The 27,123-nt window shown below is 34.3% G+C and overlaps 1 protein-coding gene across 1 annotated transcript in view; it reads left to right on the top strand.

The window, feature by feature from the left end:
* The window catches only part of LOC141544588 (uncharacterized), a 29,454-nt gene extending 4,685 nt beyond the window's left edge, over positions 1–24,769 (top strand). The window contains exons 4-7 of the mRNA XM_074270963.1: positions 238–344; positions 22,882–23,019; positions 24,019–24,146; positions 24,726–24,769. Of these exons, the coding sequence (XP_074127064.1) occupies positions 238–344; positions 22,882–23,019; positions 24,019–24,146; positions 24,726–24,754 (402 nt within the window). The 3' untranslated portion in view covers positions 24,755–24,769. The remainder of the gene's footprint in view (positions 1–237; positions 345–22,881; positions 23,020–24,018; positions 24,147–24,725) is intronic.
* Positions 24,770–27,123: the final 2,354 nt, after the last annotated feature.

The raw sequence follows: 27,123 nt of genomic DNA, 5'->3' as shown, positions 1-27,123 counted from the left end.
ATCTCTAGTTTCATTTTACAGGTAAAGAAACTTAGGACCCAGAGAGGTGAAATCATTTGCTTTATGGTCACATAGGAATTAATTAATAAAGGATTTGTGCTCTGGTCTTCTAACGCTGGTGTTCCATTAACGTGTCATTAGCAAATTCACAAGATGTTTACAAAATGTTATAAGCTGAATTGAATTAAATATAGAATTCTTGCTTAATATAAAGATATCTTTATTTTGACTTTGCAGGAAGGCCTCACACCACTTTTGCTGGCAATTTCAAGAAATAACATCAACATGGCAGACTTGCTCTTAGAGAATGGAGCAAATGCAAATGCCTTAGATAATGCTAAAAGGTACAGTAACTAAAACTTAAAATTGAAAAAAATTAACATCTCTAAAAGAATAAGATTAAGTCATGGAATTTACATCATGGAATGCTTAGTAAACAATAGTGATTGAAATTGAATATCATTGCAAAGAGGTGAAAAATGTCAACAAACACTGCCTATGAAAAGAAAAAAACTCTTATTTATGATTCTGCAAGAGAGAAAACACTTCCTATAGGCATACTAAGCATTTGTTTATTGGTGATTACTATTTGCAGTTTTCTTTATTGATTTGTAATTATTTAAGATTGTCCCACAAAAGTTTTGTACTCTCATTCAATTGATTTTCTTTATGAAATAATCTTAATGTCACTCATGAGGATCATAACATATATTTCATGTTATTACTTGTTTCACTTTCCCTTAGGAATATGCACATTGACAAATGCAAATAAATAAAAGCATGATAATTCTATGAAATCCTTTGAATGGACCCTTGATCTTTAATCAAGAATGTGAATTCTTATGACACTTTCTTCTTTTAATCCTTCTATCTGATCTGCTCCTACAGAAATTTTATTGTTCTTCATAAAGAATCCAGGAAACATAGTGAATTATTCTCTTGGTTTTTTTAATACTTGAGGACCAGTGCACATTTTTATTTTCAATGCAAGATTAGTCCACCTCTCTTTCTGTTCATTCATGTCTTTGACATCACTTACTACATCAAAGTCATTATTGCCTACATCTATTTATATTCACCACATATATGTCCATGGATCCTTGGAATTATCTATAATTTTCATTCTTTTGAGATCATGTGTTTGGGTCTGGGATTTTAAAAACTTTACTATAGCCAAATATAATTCCTGAAAGAATAGTAGTGCTTATGAAATGTGGCAATGTGATTATTAGAAGTGCTGTGAAGTTTCTCAAATGACATCCAATTGTCTCTCCCTTCCCCAACAATTTTGAGACCAGTGCATTGTTGTTGTTCAGTGCCCATGCAGGCTTTGATGTGTGCATGTATATCTGTACATAGAAACACATCTACAAACCTATAGACAAACCAACTAGATGGGGCTGCCCATTAAACTACACAGAATCTGGAAATACTTACTTTTATCTACTTTAACCAATCTCTTTTTACTGAATGTGGGACTTTTTCATGTTCCAAGACTTGATGCAGTCAGCAAAATGTCATCTCCAACTAGGAGTATTTGGAAATCATTTCCATCATATACAACCTATTCTATTTGGACTCTGTCCAGAGCATCCTAAACAGCACTGGCAAACACCTTAGGTGAGCATATACTTCATTATTTACATCTAGCTTATTGGAAAAAAGTATCTCTTTGGTGGAATGTGTCATGGGATCTTGTTTGATCTTAGCATATGCATGAAAGAAAAATTTTTGATATCACCAAAAACAAAGCAAAACCCAACTACAACCACCCACTCCCAAACACAAAACTGATATCATCCTAACAAACAAAAATGATTGGTTACCATTGTTGGAATAATTTCAGAATTAGATGGTTATGGACATTCAGATCATAGACTGGCCAGTGTTAAGATAAAAATTAATGCAAATGAGGAGAAAGCCTAAATATGAAAGGGATATAATAGCTATAACCTGCTGTTTTTAAACAAGCTATCAAACCCTCCAAAATGGGAACTTCCGTCAATACTAAACCATTATCTCAAAGAGGAAGCCAAAATAGCCCAGAACCTGCATCAGTTGGGATATATCATCTCTGCAATAAAGAGAGATGTTAGCACTAAAATTAGCTCAAGCTTAGAACAACACAATTTATTTAAAAAAAAAATTGAAGTTAGAAGATGAAGACAGGTATTGCTTTGCAAAAAAATGAAAAGCCATTAAGAAGAGAATAAGCCTGTAGGCTGTTTTGCATGAAGACTAGCCAGATCATTCTGAAAGAATTTGTCTACAAACCTGGAAGAATGACAATGAATAAATATGAAATTGAACAGAATCATCAATATTTCTATTTTCATTATGACCAATAGTGGGACATTTGAACCCATTCAGTTCAGTATCTAAAATTCTCTGTGAGGCAAGATAAATTCAAAATTCTGCAGGAAGAGTGGCAAGACCTGAACTAGATGCCTATAAAAAAAAAGTCCATGAGAGAAAAAGCCCCCTCCCAAAAGTGCAAGAGATATTTCAGAATAATTTTTAAAGCATTTGAAAGAAAGAAAAATTCTAAAAGAGTAAAAAAGATCACTTCCCAGTGAAAGAAATATTACAAATATTGAATAGTAATAGATTGGATTTTCATTGAGCTGAAATTGAAAAAAATGTTGATAATTTCTTTCTGAACTTTTACTCTGAATGTATTAATTTTATTTTTAATAACATTTGATGTTTTACCAATTACATGTCAAGATAATTTGAGCATTCACTTTTCTGAGATTTTGAGTTTCTAAATCTCTTCCATCCTTTCAATTTGATGTAGGGGAGAGAAGTGCTTTTATCTTGGAAAACTCATTTTCACATTAATCACATTAGTTTTTTTTTTTAGGTTTTAGGTTTTTTTTAGGTAATTTTTTACAACATTATCCCTTGCACTTACTACTGTTCAGATTTCTTCCCTTCCTCCCCCAACCCCCTCCCCCAGATGGCAGGCAGTCTTATACATGTTAAATATATTACAATATATTCTAGATACAATATATGTGTGTAGAACCAAATTTCTTGTTACACAGGAAGAAATGGATTCAGAAGGTAGAAATAACAGTTTACACTCATTTCAAAGTGTTCCTTTTCTGGATGTATCTGAATCTGTCCATCATTGATCAATTGGAATTGGATTAGCTCTTCTCTATGTTGAAGATATCCACTTCCATCAGAATACATCCTCATACAGTATTGTTGTTGAAGTGTATAATGATCTCCTGGTTCTGCGTGTTTCACTTAGCATCAGTTGATGTAAGTCTCTCCAAGCCTCTCTGTATTTCTCCTCTTGGTCATTTCTTACAGAACAATAATATTCCATAACATTCATATACCAAAATTTACCCAACCATTCTCCAATTGATGGACATCCATTCATTTTCCAGCTTCTAGCCACTCTGAAAAGGGCTGCCACAAACATTTTGGCACATACAGGTCCCTTTCCCTTCGTTAGTATTTCCTTGGGATATAAGCCCAGTAGTAGTATGGCTGGGTCAAAGGGTATGTACATTTTGATAACTTTTTGGGCATAATTGCAGATTGCTCTCCAGAATGGTTGGCTTCTTTCACAACTCCACCAACAATGCATCAGTGTCCCAATTTTCCCACAGCCCCTCCAACATTCATCATTATTTGTTGCTGTCATCTGAGCCAATCTGACAGGTGTGTAATGATATCTCATAGTTGTCTTAATTTGCATTTCTCTGATCAATAGTGATTTGGAACACTCTTTCATATAAGTAGAAATAGTTTCAATTTCATCATCTGAAATTTGCCTGTTCATATCCTTTGACCATTTTTCAATTGGAGAATGGCTTGATTTCTTATAAATTAAAGTCAATTCTCTGTATATTTTGGAGATGAGGCCTTTATCAGAACCTTTAACTATAAAAATGTTTTCCCAATTTGTTACTTCCCTTCTAATCTTGTTTGCATTAGTTTTGTTTGTGCAGAAACTTTTTAATTTGGTGTAATCAAAATTTTCTATTTTGTGATCAATAATGGTCTCTAGTTCTCCCTTGGACACAAACTCCTTCCTCCTCCACAAGTCTGAGAGGTAAACCATCCTATGATCCTCCAATTTATTTATGATTTTGTTCGTTATGCCTAAATCTTGGACCCATTTTGATCTAATCGTAGTATGTGGTGTTAAATGTGGGTCCATGCCTAGTTTCTGCCATACTAATTTCCAGTTTTCCCTGCAGTTTTTGTCAAATAATGAATTCTTATACCAAAATTTGGGATCTTAGTGTTTGTCAAACACTAGATTGCTATTTTTATTCACTATCTTGCCCTGTGAACCTAACCTATGCCACTGATCAACTAGTCTATTTCTTAGCCAATACCAAATGGTTTTGGTGACTGTTGCTATATAATACAGTTCTAGATCAGGTACAGCTAGACCACCTTCACTTAATTTTTTTTTCATTACTTCCCTTGAAATTCTCGACCTTTTGTTGTTCCATATAAATTCTGTTGTTATTTTTTCTAGGTTATTGAAATAGTTTCTTGGAAGTCTGATTGGTATAGCACTAAATAAATAGATTAGTTTAGGGAGTATTGTCATTTTAATTATATTCGCTCGGCCTATCCAAGAGCACCGAATGTCTTTCCAATTATTTAAATCTGACTTTATTTTTGTGGCAAGTGTTTTGTAATTTTGCTCATATAATTCCTGACTCTCCTTTGGTAGATATATTCCCAAATATTTCATACTATCGACCGTTATTTTGAATGGAATTTCTCTTTGTATCTCTTGCTGTTGCATTTTGTCAGTGATATATAAAAATGCCGAGGATTTATGTGGATTTATTTTGTATTCTGCCACTTTGCTAAAATTCTGACTTATTTCTAATAGCTTTTTAGCAGAGTCTTTGGGGTTCTCTAAGTATACCATCACGTCATCTGCGAAAAGTGATAATTTGATTTCCACATTTCCTACTCTAATTCCTTGAATCTCTTTCTCGGCTCTTATTGCCGAGGCTAGAGTTTCTAGTACTATATTGAAAAGTAATGGTGATACTGGGCAACCTTGTTTCACTCCTGATCTTATAGGGAAAGGTTCTAGTTTATCGCCATTACATATGATGTTTACTGAAGGTTTTAAATATATGCTCCTTATTATTTCAAGGAATAGTCCATTTATTCCTAGACTCTCAAGCGTTTTTAATAGGAATGGATGTTGGATTTTATCAAATGCTTTTTCTGCATCTATTGAGATGATCATATGGTTTTTATTAATGTGATTATTAATATGGTCAATTATACTAATAGTTTTCCTAATATTATACCAGCCCTGCATTCCTGGTATAAATCCCACTTGGTCATAGTGTATTATCCTGGGGATGATTTTCTGAAGTCTATTTGCTAATATCTTATTTAAGATTTTAGCATCAATATTCACTAAGGAAATTGGTGTATAGTTTTCTTTCTCAGTTTTCAATCTACCTGGTTTAGGTATCAGTACCATGTCTGTGTCATAGAAGGAATTTGGTAGGACTCCTTCAATCCCTATTTCTTCAAATAGTTTACATAGCATTGGAGTTAGTTGTTCTTTAAGTGTTTGGTAGAATTCAGATGTAAATCCATCTGGTCCTGGGGACTTTTCTTAGGAAGTTGGTTAATAGCTTGGTCTATTTATTTTTCTGAGATGGGACTATTTAGACTACTTACTTCTTCCTCTGTTAATCTGGGCAAGCTGTATTTTTGAAGGTATTCTTCCATTTCATTGAAGTTATCGAATTTATTGGCATAAAGTTGAGCAAAGTAGCTCCTAACTATTGTTCTAATTAACTCTTCATTAGTGGTGAGTTCACCCTTTTCACTTTCAAGACTAACAGTTTGCTTTTTCTCTTTCCTTTTTTTAATCAGGTTTACTAAGGGTTTGTCTATTTTGTTGCTTTTTTCATAGAACCAACTCTTAGTTTTATTAATTAATTCAATAGTTTTTTTTTACTTTCAATTTTATTAATCTCACCTTTTATTTTTTGAATTTCAAGTTTTGTGTTTTTCTGGGGGGTTTTAATTTGTTCCTTTTCTAGCAATTTTAGTTGTAAGCCCAATTCGTTGACCCTCTCTTTCTCTATTTTATGCAAGTAGGCCTCTAGAGATATAAAACTTCCCCTTATTACTGCTTTGGCTGTATCCTACACATTTTGGTATGATGTCTCATTATTGTCATTTTCTTGGGTGAAGTTATTAATTATGTCTATGATTTGCTGTTTTACCCAGTCATTCTTTAAGATTATTTAGTTTCCAATTATTTTTTGGTCTATTTTCCCCTGGCATTTTATTAAATGTAATTTTGATTGCATTGTGGTCTGAAAAGGATGCATTTACTATTTCTGCCTTACTGCATTTGCTTTTGAGGTTTTTATGCCCTAGTATATGATCAATTTTTGTATAGGTTCCATGAACTGCTGAGAAGGAAGTATACTCCTTTCTGTCTCCATTTAGCTTTCGCCAGAGACCTAACATATCAAACTTTTCTAGTATTCTATTTACCTTTTTGACTTCTTTCTTATTTATTTTGTGGTTTGATTTATCTAATTCTGAGAGTGCAAAGTTGAGATGTCCCACTATTTTAATTTTGCTATCTATTTCCTCTTGCAGCTCTCTTAATTTCTCTTTTAAGAATTTAGATGCTGCACCACTTGGTGCATATACGTTTAATATTGATACTGCTTCATTATTGATGCTGCCCTTTAGCAGGATATAATGCCATTCCTTATCTCTTTTAATTTGATCAATTTTTGTTTTTGCTTGATCTGACATGTGGATGGCTACCCCTGCTTTTTTGGTTTTGCCTGAAGCATAATAGATTCTGCTCCACCCTTTTACTTTTAGTTTGAATGTATCACCCTGTTTCAGGTGTGTTTCCTGTAAACAACATATAGTAGGATTCTGACTTTTAATCCAGTCTGCTAACAGCTTCCTCTTAATGAGGCAGTTTGCCCTGTTCACATTTATGGTTAGAAGGACTAATTCTATATTGCTTAGCATCCTATTAACCCCTGCTTATGCTTTTCCCCTTTCCTTGCCTCTTACCCCCCTACCAAGTATTTTTTTTTTTTATTTCTAATCATGAACAAATTTATTTTAAAACAGTTTTTGGTGTATATGTATGTGTATGTATATTATGTATATTACCATTCATTAAAGACAAAAGCAAATTTCCATACTAATTACATGGATACACTTGTTTATTTTTATATAATGAATTAAATCTTAGTGGGATATTTTATAGTTTTATTGATGCTAAATTTTTCGTGACTCAATTTAAGAAGCTTTGTCATAGACACTGAAATAATATCAATACTAAACATATATGCACCAAATGATATGGGGCCAAATTCTTTTTTTTTTTTTAATTTTTTTAATTATATATATATATATATACTTTTTTTATAATATTATCCCTTGTATTCATTTTTCCAAATTACCCCCCCTCCCTCTATTCCCTCCCCCCAATGACAGGCAATCCCATACAATTTACATGTGTTACAATATAGTCTAGGTACAATACATGTGTGTGAATATCATTTTCTTGTTGCACAATAAACATTAGAATCCGAAGGTACATGCAACCTGGGCAGACAGATATTAGTGCTAACAATTTACATTCACTTCCCAGTGTTTCTTCTCTGGGTGTAGCTACCTCTGTCCATCATTGATCAACTGGAAGTGAGTTGGATCTTCTTTATGTTGAAGATTTCCACCTCCATCAGAATACATCCTCATACAGTATTGTTGTTGAAGTGTACAGTGATCTTCTGGTTCTGCTCATTTCACTCAGCATCAGTTGATTTAAGTCTCTCCAGGCCTCTCTGTATTCCTCCTGCTGGTCATTTCTTACAGAGCAATAATATTCCATAACCTTCATATACCACAATTTACCCAACCATTCTCCAACTGATGGGCATCCATTCATCTTCCAGTTTCTAGCTACAACAAAAAGAGCTGCCACAAACATTTTGGCACATATATGTCTCTTTCCGCTCTTTAGTATTTCTTTGGGATATAATTCCAGTAGTAGCTCTGCTGGGTCAAAGGGTATGCACAGTTTGATAACTTTTTGGGCATAATTCCAGATTGCTCTCCACTATGGCTGGATTCTTTCGCAACTCCACCAGCAATGTATTAGTGTCCCAATTTCCCCACATCCCCTCCAACATTTATCATTATTTGTTCCTGTCATCTTAGCCAATATGACAGGTGTGTAGTAGTATCTCAGAGTGGTCTTAATTTGCATTTCTCTGATCAGTAGTGATTTGGAACACTCTTTCATGTGAGTGGATATAGTTTCAATTTCTTCCTCTGTGAATTGTCTGTTCATATCCTTTGACCATTTATCAATTGGAGAATGGTTCGGTTTCTTATAAATTATGGTTAGTTCTCTATATATTTTGGAAATGAGACCTTTGTCAGAACCTTTGTTTTTAAAAATATTTTCCCAATTTGTTACTTCCCTTCTAATGTTGTTTGCATTAGTATTATTTGTACAGAAACTTTTTAGTTTGATGTAATCAAAATCTTCTATTTTGTGATCAATAATGATCTCTAGTTCTCCTCTGGTCATAAATTCCTTCCTCCTCCACAAGTCTGAGAGGTAGATTATCCTCTGTTCCTCTAATCTATTTATTATCTCCCTCTTTATGCCTAAATCATGGACCCATTTTGATCTTATCTTGGTATATGGTGTTAAGTGTGGATCCATATCTAATTTCTGCCATACTAATTTCCAGTTTTCCCAACAGTTTTTTCCGAATAATGAATTTTTATCCCTAATGTTGGAATCTTTGGGTTTGTCAAAGATTAGATTGCTATAGATGTACCCTTTTTTGTCCTTTGTATCTAATCTGTTCCACTGATCTACCGGTCTATTTCTTAGCCAATACCAAATGGTTTTGGTGACTGCTGCTATATAATATAGCTTTAGATCAGGTACACTTAGACCACCTTCCTCTGAGTTTTTTTTTTCATTAGTTCCCTTGCAATTCTCGACCTTTTATTCTTCCATATGAATTTTGTTGTTATTTTTTCTAGGTCATTGAAATAGTTTCTTGGGAGTCTGATTGGTATAGCACTAAATAAATAGATTAGTTTGGGGAGTATTGTCATCTTTATTATATTCGCTCGGCCTATCCAAGAGCACTGAATGTCTTTCCAATTATTTAAATCTGATTTTATTTTTGTGGCAAGTGTTTTGTAATTTTTCTCATATAATTCCTGACTTTTCTTTGGTAGATGGATTCCCAAATATTTTATACTCTCAACATTTGTTTAGAATGGAATTTCTCTTTGTATCTCTTGCTGTTGCATTTTGTTAGTGATATATAAAAATGCCGAGGATTTATGTGGATTTATTTTGTATCCTGCCACTTTGCTGAAATTTTGAATTATTTCTAGTAGCTTTTTAGCAGAGTCTTTGGGGTTCTCGAAGTATACCATCATGTCATCTGCAAAAAGTGATAGTTTAATTTCCTCATTTCCTACTCTAATTCCTTGAATCTCTTTCTCGGCTCTTATTGCCGAGGCTAGCGTTTCTAGTACTATATTGAATAGTAATGGTGATAGTGGGCAACCTTGTTTCACTCCTGATCTTACTGGGAAAGGTTGCAGTTTATTTCTATTGCATATTATGCTTACTGAAGGTCTTAAATATATGCTCCTTATTATTTCAAGGAATAGTCCATTTATTCCTATACTCTCAAGAGTTTTTAGTAGGAATGGATGTTGGATTTTGTCAAATGCTTTTTCTGCATCTATTGAGATGATCATATGGTTCTTATTAATTTGATTATTAATATGGTCAATTATATTAATAGTTTTCCTAATATTAAACCAGCCCTGCATTCCTGGAATAAATCCTACTTGATCATAGTGTATTATCTTGGAGATGATTTTCTGAAGTCTTTTTGCTAATATCTTATTTAAGATTTTAGCATCAATATTCATTAAGGAGATTGGTCTATAATTTTCTTTCTCAGTTTTCGATCTACCTGGTTTAGGTATCAGTACCATGTCTGTGTCATAAAAGGAGTTTGGTAGGACTCCTTCATCCCCTATTTTTTCAAATAATTTATATAACATTGGGGCTAATTGTTCTTTAAATGTTTGGTAGAATTCACATGTGAATCCATCTGGCCCTGGGGATTTTTTCCTGGGGAGTTGATTAATAGCTTGTTCTATTTCTTTTTCTGAAATGGGACTATTTAAGCAATTTATCTCCTCCTCTGTTAATCTAGGGAGCCTATATTTTTGGAGGAAGTCATCCATTTCACTTAAATTATCAAATTTATTGGCATAAAGTTGGGCAAAGTAACTCCTTATTATTTCTCTAATTTCCTCTTCATTGGTGGAAAGATCCCCCTTTTCATTTGTAAGACTATCAATTTGATTTTCCTCTTTCTTTTTTTTGATCAAATTTACCAAAGGTTTATCTATTTTATTGGCTTTTTCATAAAACCAACTCTTGGTTTTATTTATTAATTCAATAGTTTTTTTACTTTCAATTTTATTGATTTCTCCTTTTAATTTTTGTATTTCAAGTTTAATTTTTGGTTGGGGGTTTATAATTTGGTCTTTTTCTAGCCTTTTAAGTGGTAAGCCCAATTCGTTAATCTTCTCTTTCTCAATTTTCTTCAAATAAGCCTCTAAAGATATAAAATTTCCCCTTATTACTGCTTTAGCTGCATCCCAAAGATTTTGATATGATGTCTCATCATTGTCATTATCTTGGGTGAAATTGTTAATTGTTTCTATAATTTGCTCTTTCACCCAGTCATTCTTTGAGATGAGATTATTCAGTTTCCAATTACTTTTTGGTCTATTTACCCCTAACTTTTTACTGAATGTAGCTTTTATTGCATTGTGATCTGAGAAGAAGGCATTTATTATTTCTGCCTTCCTACATTTAATTTTGAGATCTTTATGTCCTAATATATGGTCAATTTTTGTATAGGATCCATGAACTGCTGAGAAGAAAGTATATTCCTTCCTATTGCCATTCAGTTTTCTCCAAAGGTCTATCATACCTAGTTTTTCTAATATTCTATTTACTTTTTTAATTTCTTTCTTGTTTGTTTTGTGGTTTGATTTGTCTAAATCTGAGAGTGCAAGGTTGAGATCTCCCACTATTATAGTTTTACTGTCTATTTCTTCTTGTAGTTCTCTTAACTTTTCCTTTAGAAAGTTAGATGCTATACCACTTGGTGCATATATGTTTAGTATTGATATGGCTTCATTATTTATGCTACCTTTCAGCAGGATATAGTTTCCTTCCTTATCTTTTTTAACGAGATCTACTTCTGCTTTTGCTTGATCTGAGATAAGGATAGCTACCCCTGCTTTTTTGGCTTTACCTGAAGCATAATAGGCTCTGTTCCAACCTTTTACCTTTATTCTGTATGTATCTCCCTGCTTTAAGTGTGTTTCCTGTAGGCAACATATTGTAGGGTTCTGCTTTTTGATCCAATCTGCTATCCGTCTCCGTTTGATGGGATCGTTCATCCCATTTACATTTACAGTTAAAATTACTAATTCTGTATTTCCTGCCATCGTATTATCCCCAGATTATGCTTTTTTCCCTTGACCACCCTGATCCCCCTCCCCGATATTTAATTTACAGACCCCCCTTGTGACGCGCAACCCTCCCTCTTTTTTTTTTTTTTTTAGGATCCCTCCCCCCTCCCTCCAAGTCCCTTCACTTATTCTCCTTTCCCTTTTCCCTTTTCCTCTCCCCCCTTTTAATGAGGTGAGAGAAAAATTCTCTGAAAAACAAATATGTTAATTATTTACTTTTTGAGCCTCTCCTGATGAGAGTAAGATTCACACAATGATTCTCCCCCTCACTAAGTTCCCTCAGATATGGTGTATTTTCTATGCCTCTTCCTGGGATGTAGTTTCCCTCTTTTTATCACTCCTTCCCCTTTTTCTGAACCGACCTCCTTCCCTTTATTACACCCCCCTTTTTTTCTTTTATATCAGTAAAATCAAATTATCCTTGAGTATTTTTTATATACCCACCACAGAGTTACAGTTCTCAAGGGTTCTGTGTACCTTTTTCTGTTTCTCTTCAGTCTTGTGTATGTAGATCAAATTTTTTGTTTAAGTCTGGTTTTTTTCTTAGAAACATATAGAATTCCTCTGTTTCATTGAATGACCATCTTCTTCCATGGAAAAAGATGCTAAACTTAGCTGGGTAGTTCATTCTTGGTTGCAGTCCTTGATCTTTTGCCTTACGGAATATCAGGTTCCAGGCCCTTCTATCTTTTAATGTGGAGGCAGCCAGATCTTGGGTGACCCTTATTGTGGCACCTTGGTATTTAAATTGTTTTTTTTTCTAGCTGCTTGCAGGATTTTCTCCTTTGTGTGGTAATTCTGCAGCTTAGCCACTATATTCCGTGGTGTTTTTTTTTAGGGTCTATTTCAGAAGGAGTTCGATGAATTCTTTCCACATCTACTTTCCCTTCTGTTTCTATTATCTCTGGACAGTTCTCTTTGATAATTTCCTGTAAAATAGAATCTAGGCTCTTTTTTTGGTCATAGTTTTCGGGAAGTCCAATAATCCGCAGATTATCTCTCCTAGATCTATTTTCCAGGTCTATAGATTTTCCCAGTAAGTATTTGACGCTGTTCTCCAGCTTCTCATTTTTTTTGTTTTGTTTGACTGATTCTTGGGTTCTCTGTGAATCATTCATTTCTATTTGTTCCATCCTGACTTTTAAGGAGTTATTTTCTTCTTTCACAGTTTTTAGTTCTTTTTGTAAATGCCCAATTTCGTTTTTAAATGAATTATTTTGCTCTATTGAATTTTTTTCCGTTTCCCTAATTTTTTTTTTGAGAATTATTTTCTTTTTCCAATTCAGAAATTCTATTTTCTTGAGACTTTTTTATCTTTTCCAATTCAGAAATCCTAATTTCCTGTGTTTTTTTAACCTTTTCTAATTCGTAAATTTCGTTTCCCTGCATCTCCTGTGAATTCTTTATTTTTTCCAACTCCAATTGCAGGACGTTGTTATTCTCTATCATAGCTTCCCTTTCCTTTCCCCATTTTTCTTCAATCTCCCTCAATTTTTTACGAGTTTCTTCTAGGAGAGAGTTATGTAATGGAGGGCAGGAATCGTTCCCCTTTAGGTTGTTATCTGCTGACTCTCTGCTGTTACCTTCCTCGGGGTTGGATACCCGCTCTTTCTCTGTATAGAAGGAATCTATGGTTTTTCTAGCTTTTTTGCTCATATTTAAAAAAATCTTTTGGGGTCTGTCCCTGGGGTAGGAAATTATTTATTTACTTCTTTACCAGCTTCCTCCCAGACCAGATGGATGCAGAGGCTCCTGCGCCTGAGCTAAGATGGAGCTCTGGGAGAGAGTTCCCCACCCCCTCCCTGGAAGTGCCTCAGAGGTGATTAGCGCTACTGTGCTTCGAGGGCGTAGAATAGTAAAGACAGCACAAAGCCCAGCCTATGTGTCCGGGTGGGGAGTGGATGTCTGCAGCAGGTCATGTGAAAAGCCCCTGTGCTCAAACTGGAAGTGTCTGCCAGAAACCTTGGTCCCTAGTTCAAAGGTTTCGCTTCTCTGGGACTTCCTGGAGCTGAGTTCCACTCCCTCCAGCTAAGCTAGGCAGTGTGTGTTGCCTTGGGCCGTATCCACCCACTTGTCAATCTCTTAACTATTCTCAGGAGGTAGCTGACGCCACACCCCCTGGTGCCGAGATCTGCTGAGTCACCTTCAGGGTCCAGGGAAAATCTAATCTGAGTTTTAAAATATTTTGGCTTTCTCTTCTGAACTGCTAAATAATTAGCAGAGAAGAGCTAACAGCCTGTGCCAGATTCCTTTACCTCAGTGGCTTATCTGATCCCAGAGCCCTTCCCAGCGCAATGGGCGCAGTGTGCCACTACCCCACCGTCTGTGCTGGTCTCTCTTATTCCTCCCCCGGGAACTGACCTTTCCTGTTGAAACTCCAGATTCTCTTCAGCTGGTAAGTCGTGCTTCCAGTCCTTATGGTATCTATCAGTCCTGAGCTAATTCTGAGACTTAATTTATCTAATTGGTTGTGAGGGAGTGAGGACGTTCACAGAGACGTGTGTTTCTTCTCCGCCATCCCCCCCTACCCAGTATTAAAGTGGTGAACACCACTTGCTTTTCACAGCCCTCCATTTTTAGGATCCCTCCCCCACCTTAAAGTTCCTCCCCTTATTTTACCCCTTTTCCTCAAAATTTCTGTATTCCCTTCCCCTTAGCTTACTCCTTCCCTTTCACTTTTCAATGAAGTGGAAGAAGTTTCACCATTAATCGAATATGTCGATTGAGACACACTATGTTCATCTCCCTCCTTTCTTTCTCTCAGATATAATAGGTTACCTTTGCCTCTTCATGAGATGTAGTCCCACCACTTTACCCTTTTTTATGATATAATTTCCTTTCCACCTCTAGTTTCTAAGACAAATTGTATATATGTTCTTTACATATTTTTTTGGCAGAAGTATAGTTCTCAAGATTTCTTTTTACCTTTTTAGAAATCTCTTGAGTTCTGTATTTGAAGATCAAACCTTTGATGTAAATCTGTTTTTTTCATCAAAAATAGATGGAATTCATTTATTTCGTTAAATGTCCATCTTCTTCCCTGGAAAACGATGCTCATTCTTGCTGGGTAAGTTATTCTTGGCTGCATACCAAGTCCCTTAGCCTTTTGGAATATCATGTTCCAGGCCCTTTGTTCTTTTAATGCGGACGCTGCTAGATCCTGGGTTATTCTTATTGTAGATCCTCCATATCTGAATTGCTTTGTTCTAGCAGCTTCCAATATCTTTTGCTTTGTCTGATGGTTCTTGAACTTGGCCACTATATTTCTTGGCGTTTTGATTTTAGGTTCCCTTTCAGTAGGTGATCGATGAATGTTTTCAATGTCTATTTTACCCTCTGTTTCCAGAACATCTGGGCAGTTCTCTTTGATAATTTCATCGAAAATGGTGTCCAATCTCTTTTTTTCCTCCCATTTTTCAGGGAGACCGATTATTCTCAAATCGTCTCTCTTGGATCTGTTTCCCAGGTCTGTTGTCTTTCTAATAAGGTACTTGACATTCTTTTCAATTGTTTCATTTCTCTGGTTTTGCTTGACTACCCCTTGGTTTCTCCTTGAGTCATTCATTTCTACTTATTCGAGTCTAATTTTCAATGATGTATTTTCTTCACTCACTTTTTTTATATCTCTTTGTAATTGTCCAATTGAGTTTTTTTCTTCTATGGAATTTTTTTTCCATTTTATCCATTTTATTCTTTAGAGAGCTGTTTTCTTTTGCCAGCTCACTAATCCTGTTTTCCTTGGAGCTGTTTACCTTTTCCAGCTCACTAATCTTGTTTCTCAATGATTTGATTTCTTTATCCACCCTGTCTTTAAATGCATGGGATGACTTCTCCAGGCTCTCTTGCCAAGCTTCCCTTTCCTTTTCCCATTTGTCTTCCAGCTCTCTTGTGAGAGTGAGAGCCTTTTTGATTTCCTCTATGAGATTCTTTTGTATTGAGGAGCAGCTCATATCCCCCTTAGGGGATTCCTCTAGGGACAGTCTGTTTTTAGTCTCCTCAGTGTTTGAAGTCTGCTCTCTCTATATACAAAAGCTGTCAATGGTTAGAACCCTTTTGAAATTTTTGTTCATTTTGTCAGAGTAGGAATCGAAGAAAAAAAAATTGACAAGAGAAACAATTGATCTGTTTTGCGGGGGATGGGGATGGATGGTATTAATGGGCTTCCTCTACAGACTGGGGGTAGGGCAGCAGAGAGCCACTAACAGAACAACGATGACTGTACTGAGTCTGCACTCTGAGGCTCTGAGAACGCGCTGAATCAGTCCAGGTGGGGGTTGGGGGTGGCCGGGTTCTGAGAGACGCAGGCTTTCCGGGGTTTCCCCCTTTCTTATCATCTCATAGGGGTACAAACATAGCATTGCTGGTATTCACAGTTTTCTCCTCCTTTGGCTATAATTCCAAATTGTTCTTCAGAAAGGTTGGATCAGTTCACAACTCCACCAACAATGCATAAATGTCCCAATTTTCCTATCTTTTCTTCAACTTTTATCATTTTATTTTATTAGAGTATAATTTTATTTCTCTTCTAGCACTTCCTTATTTAGGTATAGCACCATATTTGTTGCATAAAAGGAATTTAGCAGGACTCCTTCACCTATTTTCCCTAGCAATGTATATGCTCATAGAATGAAGTTTTCTTTGAATGTTTATTAGAATTCCCAAGTGAACCCATCGGGCACTGGGGATTTTTTTTCCTTAAGGAGTTCAATAATGGCTTGCTCAATTTCTTTTTCTAAGATGCAGTTATTTAATTAGGCATTCTATTTCCGGTTCACTTAACTTGGGTAATTTATGATTTCCTAAATATTCATTGATTTCCTCATATTTATTAGCACATAATTGGGCAAAATATTTGCCAATAATTGCTTTAATTTCTTCATTAGTGATAATTTCATATTTTTTGATACTGGAATTTGGTTTTCAACACTCTTTAAAAAAATCTAATTAATTAATGATGTATCTCAATGATTTTTCATAAAAGCAGCTATTGGATTTATTAGCTTAATACTTCCACTACATTTTTTTAATAAGTTAAATCTCTTGAATCTCAGATTTGATTTTGAGGATTTCCATTTGGTACTGAATTAGTGATTTTTAAATTTGCTCTCTTACTAGGTTTTTTTTTTTTTTTTTTTTTTTTTTTTTTTTTTTTTTAAGTTTCTGGCCCAATTCATTGATCTGTTCTATTTCTATTTCACTGATATAAGAATTTAGAGAAGTAAATTTTACCTTTATTTAATGCTGTTTTGGTTACATTTCATAAATTTTGGTATGTCATCCCATTTATATCATTCTCTTTTACGGGCATTTATTTTGTATCCAGCTTTACTAAAGTTAATTCTTTTTTAGTATTTTTAGTTGATTAACTAAACATGCCATATCATCTGCAAATAATGATAGTTTTGTTTTCTCATTACCAACTCTATTCCTGTCATTTCTTTTTCCCCCTCTTATTGTTAAAGCTAACATTTCTAATACAATATTAAATAGTAGTGGGGATAAGAGACAACCTCATTTCACTCCTGAGTTTACTGGAAATGTTTCTACCATATTATTCCCATTGCATATAATGCTTGAATATGGTTTTAGATAGATGGTATTTATCATTTTTAGGAAAATTTGATTTATTACTACATCCTCTTGTTGTTGTTGTTTAATATGAATTAATATTATATTTTGTTGAATGCTTTTGTCTGAATATATTGAGATAATTATATGATTTCTGTTAGTTTTGTTATTGATATAGTCATAATTATGCTGTTAGTTTTTTCTGATATTCAGACAGCTCTCTATTCCTGGTATAAATGCTATGTAACCATTTTGTATAATTCTGGTAATAAGTTCCTATAATCGCTTTTTGAAAATTTATTTATTCTTATTGTCAGTTACATTTAAACCTTTTCATTTCTTTTTACAAGTTTTGAGTTCCAAATTTATAGAAAAGACATGCCATTCGCCAAATGATTAGTAGCTAAAGCATATAAACAGACAATTTTCAGATGATGAAATTAAAATCATTTCTAGTCATGTGAAAAAATGTTCTAAATCATTATTGGTCTGAGAAATGCAAATTAGGACAACTCTGAGGTACCATTACAGAATTCTCAGATTGGTTAAAATGACAAGAAAAGATAATGATGAATGTTAGATGGAATGTGGGAAAACTGAGACAATATTATATTACTGATGGAGTTGTGAACTGACCCAACCATTCTGGAGAGCAATATGGAACTATGCCCAAAGGGTTATCAAACTGTGCATACCCTTTGAACCAGCAGTGTCTCTACTTACCTGCATTCCAAAGAAATCGTAAAAAAAATGAAAAATGATTGATCCTAACCTAATACCTTATACCAAGAAAAAGTTGAATGGAATAATGATTTAGACATAAAGAGTGTTACTATAAGCAAATTAGAAGAATAATCTCAGTTCAGTGAGGAAGGAAAGAATTTGTTGCCAAAGAAGAACTAGAGTACATTCTGGAATACAAAATGGATAATTTAATTTTAAATTAATGTGATTTAAAAATTTTCTGCACACACAAAAAAAATCTGTACAAGCAAAACCAATAAAGATAAGAAGGAAAGCAGTAACCTGAGAAAAATTACTTCCAAGGGCTCTGATAAAGGCCTAATTTCTAAATATATAGAGAGAATTAATTCAAATAAAAATTAATAAGAATACAAACCATTATCCAATTGACAAATGGTTAAAGGATATGAACAATTTCAGATGAAGAAATCCAAACCATTTCTAGTCACTTGAAAAGATACTTTAATTCATTATTGGTCAGAGGAATGCAAATTAAAACAACTCTGAGATACAACTACATACCTCCCAGATTGACTAGGATGACAGGAAAAGATAATGATAAATATTGGAGGGTATGTTGGTGAAGTAAACTGATCCAACCATTCTGAAGAGCAATATGAAACAATGTTGAAACAATGTCCCTTTAAACAAGCAATGTCCCTATTGGGCCTGTATCCCCAAGATATCATAAAAAAGGAAAAAGGACTTATGTTGGCAAAAATGTTTGTAGCAGCCCTTTTTGTAGTGGCAATGAAGTGGATACTGAGTGGATGTCCATCAGTTGGAGAGTGGCTGAACAAGTTATGGCATATTACATTTTTGGAATAATATTATTCTATCAGGAATAATCAGCAGGATGATTTCAGAGTGGTCTTGAGAGACTTACATAAACTGATGCTAAGTGAAGTGAGGAAAACTAAGAACATTGTATGCAGCAACAATAAGATTATACAATGATCATTTCTGACAGAAATGGCTCTTTTCAACAGCAAGGTGATTCAGGCCAGTTCCAGTGGTCTCATGATGAAGAGAGCCATTTGCACCCCAGAGAGAGGACTATGGGATCTCAGTGGGAATCACAACATAGTATTTCACTTTTGATGTTGTTTCTCTTTGCTTCCTTTTTGTTTTCTTTCTTTCTTTTTTCCCCCCTTTTGACCTGGTTTTCTTATGCAGCATAATAATTGTGAAAATGTGTATTCAAGAATTGCACATGTTTAATATATTGAATTACTTGCTAACTGGGGATGGGTGAGGGAAATGGAAGGAGAAAAAATTTGGAACACAATATTTTGCATGTTGAATATTGAAAATATACATGTATTTAAAAAAATTAAAAATAAATAAAATTAAATAAAAAGTAAAACAAAACAAAAATGTGAGTTCCACATTCTCTCCTTTGTCCCTACACACAGTTCCTATTAAGAAACTATATGTGAAGTTATGCAAAACATTTCCATAGATGAGAAAGAAAACATAGAACTCTCTTATTGTAAAAACAAACAAAAACACCCAAACAACAGCAACAATAACAAGAACAATCTTTAAGAAAAGTAAAGTTAGTACTCCTACTGATGAACATGCCTTTTTGCATAAGATCATAATGAAATCCTTTTTGTTTTTTCTTCAAAGAAAAATAAAACTTAAAGGGAGAGAAAGAAAAGCAGGATTGGAGGGAAAGAGAGAGAGAGAAAAAGAGAGGTCAATTTCTTATCCTAAGTCCTTCAGAGTAGATATGGATCATTGTACTACTCAGAATAAGAAAGGCATTTACAGCTGGTCATTGCAGATCATTGCTATTAATTTGCATGTATGTGTGTGTATACATATCTATCTATCTATCTATCTATCTATCTATCTATCTATCTATCTATCTATATCTATATCTATCTATCTATCTATCTATCTATCTATATACATATATACATATATACATGTATATGTATACATATACATCTCCCCATCCAATTGAGCCAGACCTTTCCTGAAATCCTTGCAAAGTATCTTAAGTTGGAAAATGATTATACTATGAAAGTTTGTGGATTCTGTCACTCCAGATTCTATTAAGAGGCTTGATTTAGCATTGATTCTGAAATTTTGTTTTTAAATTTAGGATTAGATTATTTAGTTTTTTATTAATGATTTAACTGTTTTTCCCACTGCCCTTTGATGAATTTTATCTTATTGCATTAAGATCTGAAAAGAATGCATTTAATATTTTTGAATGACTTCTGGGAGTAGAGCTAGAAAACTAAGCAGGAAATCAGTGTAGCACTCTCATATTCACCAAAAAACAAACATAAAATAGTTTCCACACCAAATCGGGGCAGAGAAGAATCATCAAAAATACTGGGAGAAATAAATTGTGAGCCCAAAAATCTTGAAAAATTAGCAGGAAATGTGTGAGGCAAAAGGGGAGCACAATGCAAGTCAGGAAGCAAGCCAGTAGGAAGCCCCACCTCAGGAACCATATGTAGAAACTGAGAACCAGTATGGTGGAGTAAGCAAATGCCAACATTGGATCCCCAAAATATCCCAGTATAGTCAGGGGAACAGGGAGACTACCTCTGACAAGGGTCACATGCTTCAGTCTAGGTCCTTGAAAACAGGCAAGCTCCAGAGGCCAGACCTCCTTTCAGTGTAGCCCCAGATAAAGAAGTAAACTCTAACCTTCAGGCACCTAAGCAAACAGGTACCTGCCAGTGATTGGATTACCCTGTCCTTTGTCGTATTGGGGGTGAATGCAGAAGCTCCTCAAGGGCCTCAATACATGCCAAACACTATCACTAACAGCTCAATTTAGTACCAAGCAGGCTGTAAGACCCTGAGGGCCTCCAGCAGTGCTAAAGGATGAGCAAAAGAGATCTGACCATAGAAAGTTATTATGGTGACAGAATAGATGAGGGCAACTATGTGAAAATATCTATGGGCAAAATGCCAATGAAAAGTTCTTATTTTTTTGCCCTTGAATTATATGATTTTTAAGCTATTTTTTGAGCTCTCCTAAAAGTCCTTTCTGGGCCTGAAACCACTTTCTCTTTTTCTTTAGGGATGGGGTGGGGTAGAGTAGCTGACACTGCTGGAGGCTTATACTGAGCCAATGTCCGAGTGTTTGTGCCTGCCTTCTTCTAAGGCTTTTTCTGCACTTTTCCAGAGATACACTGAAGCAAGTAGCAGTTTAACCACTTGTGGCTGCCTGTGTGCTTAAGTACCTCTAGGTTTGAAATTGACCTCTTTTCCTAGGGCTACACTGAAACACATGAGTTCTGGCCCCTGGGGGTTTCTTGTTTACCAGGGAGCTATCCTAAAAACTCGGAGCTGAAGTTTGCCTGTTCCCCTGGCCATGCCAACATGGAGGTACATGGGAGGTGCTGGTGTTAGCTTTTGCCTAATTCTCTGAGCTGACACTCAGAATCTACTGCTGGTTTGCTGAGGTGGAACCTGATGTAAGTTTCCTGAGATGCTTCTTGTTCTGGACTGCATTTCCCATTTATTCTAGGGAGATCTTTCCTGCCAATCTTCCAAGATTCTTAAACTCACAGATAGTTTCACTCCATCCTTTTGATGGTTCTGCTATTATAGAAGTTTCATTGGGGAGCAATTTTATGTTGTTTGGAGATTAATGTGGAAGACTCAAAATGATTTATTATTTACTTCCCGATCTTGACTGCTGAACACAATGTTAATAAAAATAAAAAACAAAACAAAACACACCTTTTTAGACATATGATAATATTAACTACTAATACTAAAGTTTATGATTCCATCAGTTTCAATATCTCTCATTATCTTTTAATTCCCATCCAAACATACTTTTTCCTCCTTTCTTAGATCTGATATTAGAGAGTTAGGATCAGAGAAAAAAGAGAATTAATATTTCTATCTGCTAGAAAGAGCTTATTAATATTTCAAAATAAATAGTTTTTCTTTTTAAATCTATGATTTCATCAGTGAGGATTTTTCTTGCACTAACTGAACCTTTAACAGAATCAAGCTGTTTTGTCATTTATGACTAAGTAGTCAAGGGATAGTACTATCTTTCATCAGTACTAGCTTATCAAAAACCCATATATCATCCAGCATACAATAAGCTCAGTACTTCAGAAGTATTTCAGAAAACATTTGTGTTTTCATCAACATAGATATTCTTTCCACTTGTTCAGCTCCTTAAGAATTTTAATAAGTTGACTTTGTGAGTTAATGATCTTTCTCCAAATCAATTGGTGCTCTCTTTCTGGCAATTAATTCTTCTAAATTTACATAAGTGTTCCCCTAAACAAGAAAGTTCATTGCTGTATTCATGTTCAAAGACTTTCAGAAAGTTAAGACATAAAAGAGCTTCATCTGATTTTGCTTTAGACAACCAATTGTCACTTCTACATTATGATAGGGCACTGGAGTAAGAATTTAATGGAATTGATAAGATTGTTTCTAATTGTTTTTGTTTGTTTGTTTGTTTGTTTGTTTTTTTGTCTGAGGCAACTGGTGCTACTGACTTGCCCAGGGTGTCACAGCTAGGAAATGTTAAGTGTCTGAGCCCAAATTTGAACTCAGGTCCTCCTAACTTCAGGGCTGGGTTTCTATCCATTGTGCCATCTAGCTACCCCTTTCAAAGAGCTTCCACTTTACTTTTCAGGCCAGTAAACAAACTGAATTGCCTTAATTTTGTCACCCAAGGAACATTGACACAATCTCTATTTTTTTAAATTATGATTAATTTCACAATCCCTACTAAAATTGGAAGGGGACAAAAAAGTTCTCTTTTCCATCTTTCTGTCTGGTTTTCATTGTCATTTCTAATGCTGCACTTGAGTAATCAAAATACTCCTCTCCATCACTATATGTTCATGTTGCATATGTGTATTAAGACTAAATGATATGAGATATCTTCTTATTGAAGTATATCTAGAAACATGATTAAATGTGATTAGTTTAAAGTTTTAAAAATGAATTGTTTCTTTGTTATTCTAGAACGGCCCTTATGATTGCTGTCACTCAGGAATCATCAGATTTGGTCACTCTGCTTCTCCACCATAATGCTGATCCCACTATCCAAGATGTGTATGGATGGACAGCTGAGCAGTATGCTCAGCAATATGATTATCCTCTGTAAGTGCTAACATAATTCTAAATGTCTTTATGTAACTGCATCTAAAAGAATTTTTCCTCCATAAAATCGAAAGTGAATATGGTTTTTATACTTGCATAATGTAACAACTGTCTGGCAAAGTCCCTGGAAAATTCCAGCTCTTCCAACTGCCACATGTTCAGAATAGCCCTGGGCAAACAGGCAACCTCTTGAAGATAGACCTCTGTTTCATACTTAAGGATCCTAAGAAGAAATTGAGCAAATGACCAACTCAAATTATCGAAGTTGAGTACAACACGGGCAAAAAAGATATGAGCTAGAACCACACAAGTCTGATATCAGAATTTTCAGAAGTAATAATGATAATAACTGCCATTTTAATAGTGTTTTTAAGATTTTCCAATGTTTTACATACATTTTCGTATTTGATCTTCACAAATTATATAATATAATAATAATTGTGTACATTGATAGAGGCAGTGGGTTTTGTTGTTGTTTATTTCTTTTTTAATGTCTTGCAGACATCTCTCACTTGTAAGAGACCTAAAGTTAAGGTTTAGGGAAAATCACATTATATCTTGGATATCTTCATGTGAGTGCTAATGAAAAAGAATCCTATATGTTAATGGCCAACATCAAGTATTCACAGGCAGTTTGTAGGGGTAAATATGCTCAATTTGGTGTCAGAAGTCCTGGGGAAAGATCATCCCTCTCACTGTGTGTGGACAACTTGTCTGGACAACTGTATCCTTTCTGGGATTTAGTTATTTAACTGATAAAAAGATTACCCTTAATGCCCTTAATAAGCCTTTTCAGTTTTAAGCCTACAATTCTATAGTACTGTGACTCTGAAGACAAATGTATTACATCTCAGTTGAATGATTAGTATTGCTTTATTAAAGACTTTATTAAAACAATAAAAATATTAAAAGTGTCTAATATTTGAGATACATAAAGATTTGTTGCATATATTATTTTATTTGGGTGATGCAGACTTATTTTGTTTACTTTTTTTTTAGACTTACTTATTATCAACAAATTGAAAATCAGAAAGACTGTAATAAGCCCTCTACATCCCAAATCAGCTGTTCAGAGCAACCTTCTGGTTTTGGATTTGCTTTCAGTGTACCATTCCTGTACAAAAAAGGTAGAACTACTGATAAACCCAAATAAATAGTTAATTAAAAAATAAGCGCTATCTTAAAATTCATACATTCTCTATTTTAAAATAATAGAAACTTTTTTATCTTTGGTTAATGAATTAATTACCAAATTGTAGGTCTACTACCCTGAAACTACAAAGCAATGTTTGTGTCACTTTTATCTGCTTTATCTCCCCAATAAATGTTAGGCTACACTATCAATTTTCTGACTTCCAAATTATTTTATAAATGTTTAACCAAATTATTCTACATATGTTAAACCAAAATAACCAAATAACTTAACCAAAAGTGAAAACTCTTTAACACTTAAAACATTAAATATTACATTTGATAATATAATGTTTTTACGCTTAAATGTGGGGTAAATAAATGATACCATTTCTTATGATTTAATATAAATTGAATGAAATTCGCCAAAGATCTATCATATCAAACTTTTCTAGTATTCTATTTACCTGTTTGGCTTCTTTCTTATTTATTTTATGGTTTGGTTTATCTAATTCTGAGAGTGCAAGGTTGAGATCTCCCACTATTATAGTTTTGCTGTCTATTTCTTCTTTCAGCTCCCTTATTTTCTCTTTTAAGAATTTAGATGCTGCACCACTGGGTGAGTATATGTTTAATATTGATACGGCTTCATTATTGATGCTGCCCTTTAGCAGGATATAATGCCCTTCCTTATCTCTTTTAATTCAATCAATTTTTGTTTTTACTTGATCTGAGATGATGATGGCTACCCCTGCTTTTTTGGCTTTACCTGAAGCATCGTAGATTCCTTTACTTTTAGTTTGAATGCATTACCCTGTTTCAGGTGTATTTCCTGTAAACAACATAGTAGGATTCTGACTTTTAATCTAGTCTACTCACTGATTCCTCTTTACAAGGGAGTTTATCCCATTCACATTTATGGTTAGAATGACTAATTCTATATTGCTTGCCATCCTGTTAACCTCTGCTTATGTTTTTAACCTTTCCTTCCCTCTTACCCCCCTACCCAGTATTAAACTTGTGAACACCACTTGCTTTTCACAGCCCTCCATATATTTTCCCAATTTGTTACTTCCCTTCTAATCTTGTTTGCATTAGTTTTGTTTGTACAAATGCTTTTTAATTTGATGTAATCAAAATCTTCTATTTTGTGATCAATAATGATCTCTAGTTCTCCTTTGGTCATAAATTTCTTTGTCCTCCACAGGTCTGAAAGGTAGACTATCCCCAGTTCCTCTAATCTGTTTATGATCTCATTCTTTATGCCTAAATCATGGACCCATTTTGTTCTTATCTTGGTATATGGTGTTAAGTGTGGGTCCATATCTAATTTTTGCCATACTAATTTCCAGTATTCCCAACAGTTTTTTTTTTTTTCAAATAATGAATTCTTATCCCAAATGTTGGTGTCTTTGGGTTTGTCAAAATCTAGATTTCTATAGTTGTACCCTATTTTGTCCTGTGTACCCAATCTTTTCCCCTGATCGACTAGTCTATTTCTTAGCCAATACCAAATGGTTTTAATGACTGTTGTTTTATAATATAGTTCTAGATCAGGTACAGCTAGACCAACTTCATTTAATTTTTTTTCATTACTTCTCTTGAAATTCTCGACCTCTTATTGTTCCATATAATTTCTGTTGTTATTTTTTCTAGGTCATTAAAATAGTTTCTTGGGAGTCTGATTGGTATAGCACTAAATAAATAGATTAGTTTGGGGAGCATTGTCATCTTTATTACATTCGCTCGGTCTATCCAAGAGCACTTAATGTCTTTCCAATTATTTAAATCTGACTTTATTTTTGTGGCAAGTGTTTCGTAATTTTGCTCATATAATTCCTGACTTTTCTTTGGTAGATGGATTCCCAAATATTTTATAGTCTTGACAGTTGTTTGGAATGGAATTTCTCTTTGTATCTCTTGCTGTTGCATTTTGTTGGTGGTGTATAAAAATGCTGGAAAATTATGTGGATTTATTTTGTATTCAGCAAATTTGCTAAAGTTGTGAATTCCAATAACTTTTTATTAGAATCTCTTGGGTTCTCTAACTATACCATCAAACCATCTGCAAAGAGTGATAGTTTGATTTCTTCATTACCTACTCTTATTCCTTTAATCTCTTTCTTGAATCTTATTGCCGTGGCTAGCATTTCTAATACAATATTGAATAGTAATGGTGATAGTGGGCAACCTTTTTCACTCCTGATCTTACTAGGAAAGGTTCCAGTTTATCTCCATTACCTAGTATGCTTACTGATGGTCTTAAGTATAGGCTCATGGCTATTTTAAGGAATAGTCCATTTATTCCTATTCTCTCAAGTGTTTGTAGTAGGAATGGATGTTATATTTTATCAAATGCTTTTTTTTGCATCTATTGAGATGATCATAAGCTTTTTTAAAATTTGATTATTAATATGGTCAATTATACTAATAGTTTTCCTAATAGTTTTCCTAATATTAAACCAGCCCTGCATTCCATTCCTTGTATAAATCCTACTTGATCATAGTGTATTATTCTGGGGATGATTTTCTGAAGTCTTTTTGCTAATATCTTATTTAAGACTTTAGCATCAATATTCATTAAGGAGATTGGTCTATAGTTTTCTTTCTCAGTTTTCAACCTACCTCGTTTAGTATCATCAGTGACATGTCTGTGTCATATAAAGAGTTTGGTAGGACTCCTTCATCCTCTATTTTTTCAAATAATTTATATACATTGGGGCTACTTGTTTTTTAAATGTTTGGTAGAATTCACATGTAAACCCATCTGGTCCTGGGGATTTTTTCTTGGGGAGTTGAGTAATAGCTTGTTCTATTTCTTTTTTCTTAAATGGGACTATTTAAGCAGTTTACCTCCTCCTCTGTTAATCTAGGAAGCCTATATTATTGGAGGTAGTCATCCATTTAAAATTGGGCAAAGTAACTCCTTATTATTTCTCTAATTTCCTCTTCGTTGGTGGAAAAATCCCCCTT

The sequence above is a fragment of the Sminthopsis crassicaudata genome, chromosome 5, assembly GCF_048593235.1.
Source record: "Sminthopsis crassicaudata isolate SCR6 chromosome 5, ASM4859323v1, whole genome shotgun sequence".
NCBI lineage: Eukaryota > Metazoa > Chordata > Mammalia > Dasyuromorphia > Dasyuridae > Sminthopsis > Sminthopsis crassicaudata.
This window is presented reverse-complemented; position numbering and strand designations above follow the sequence as displayed.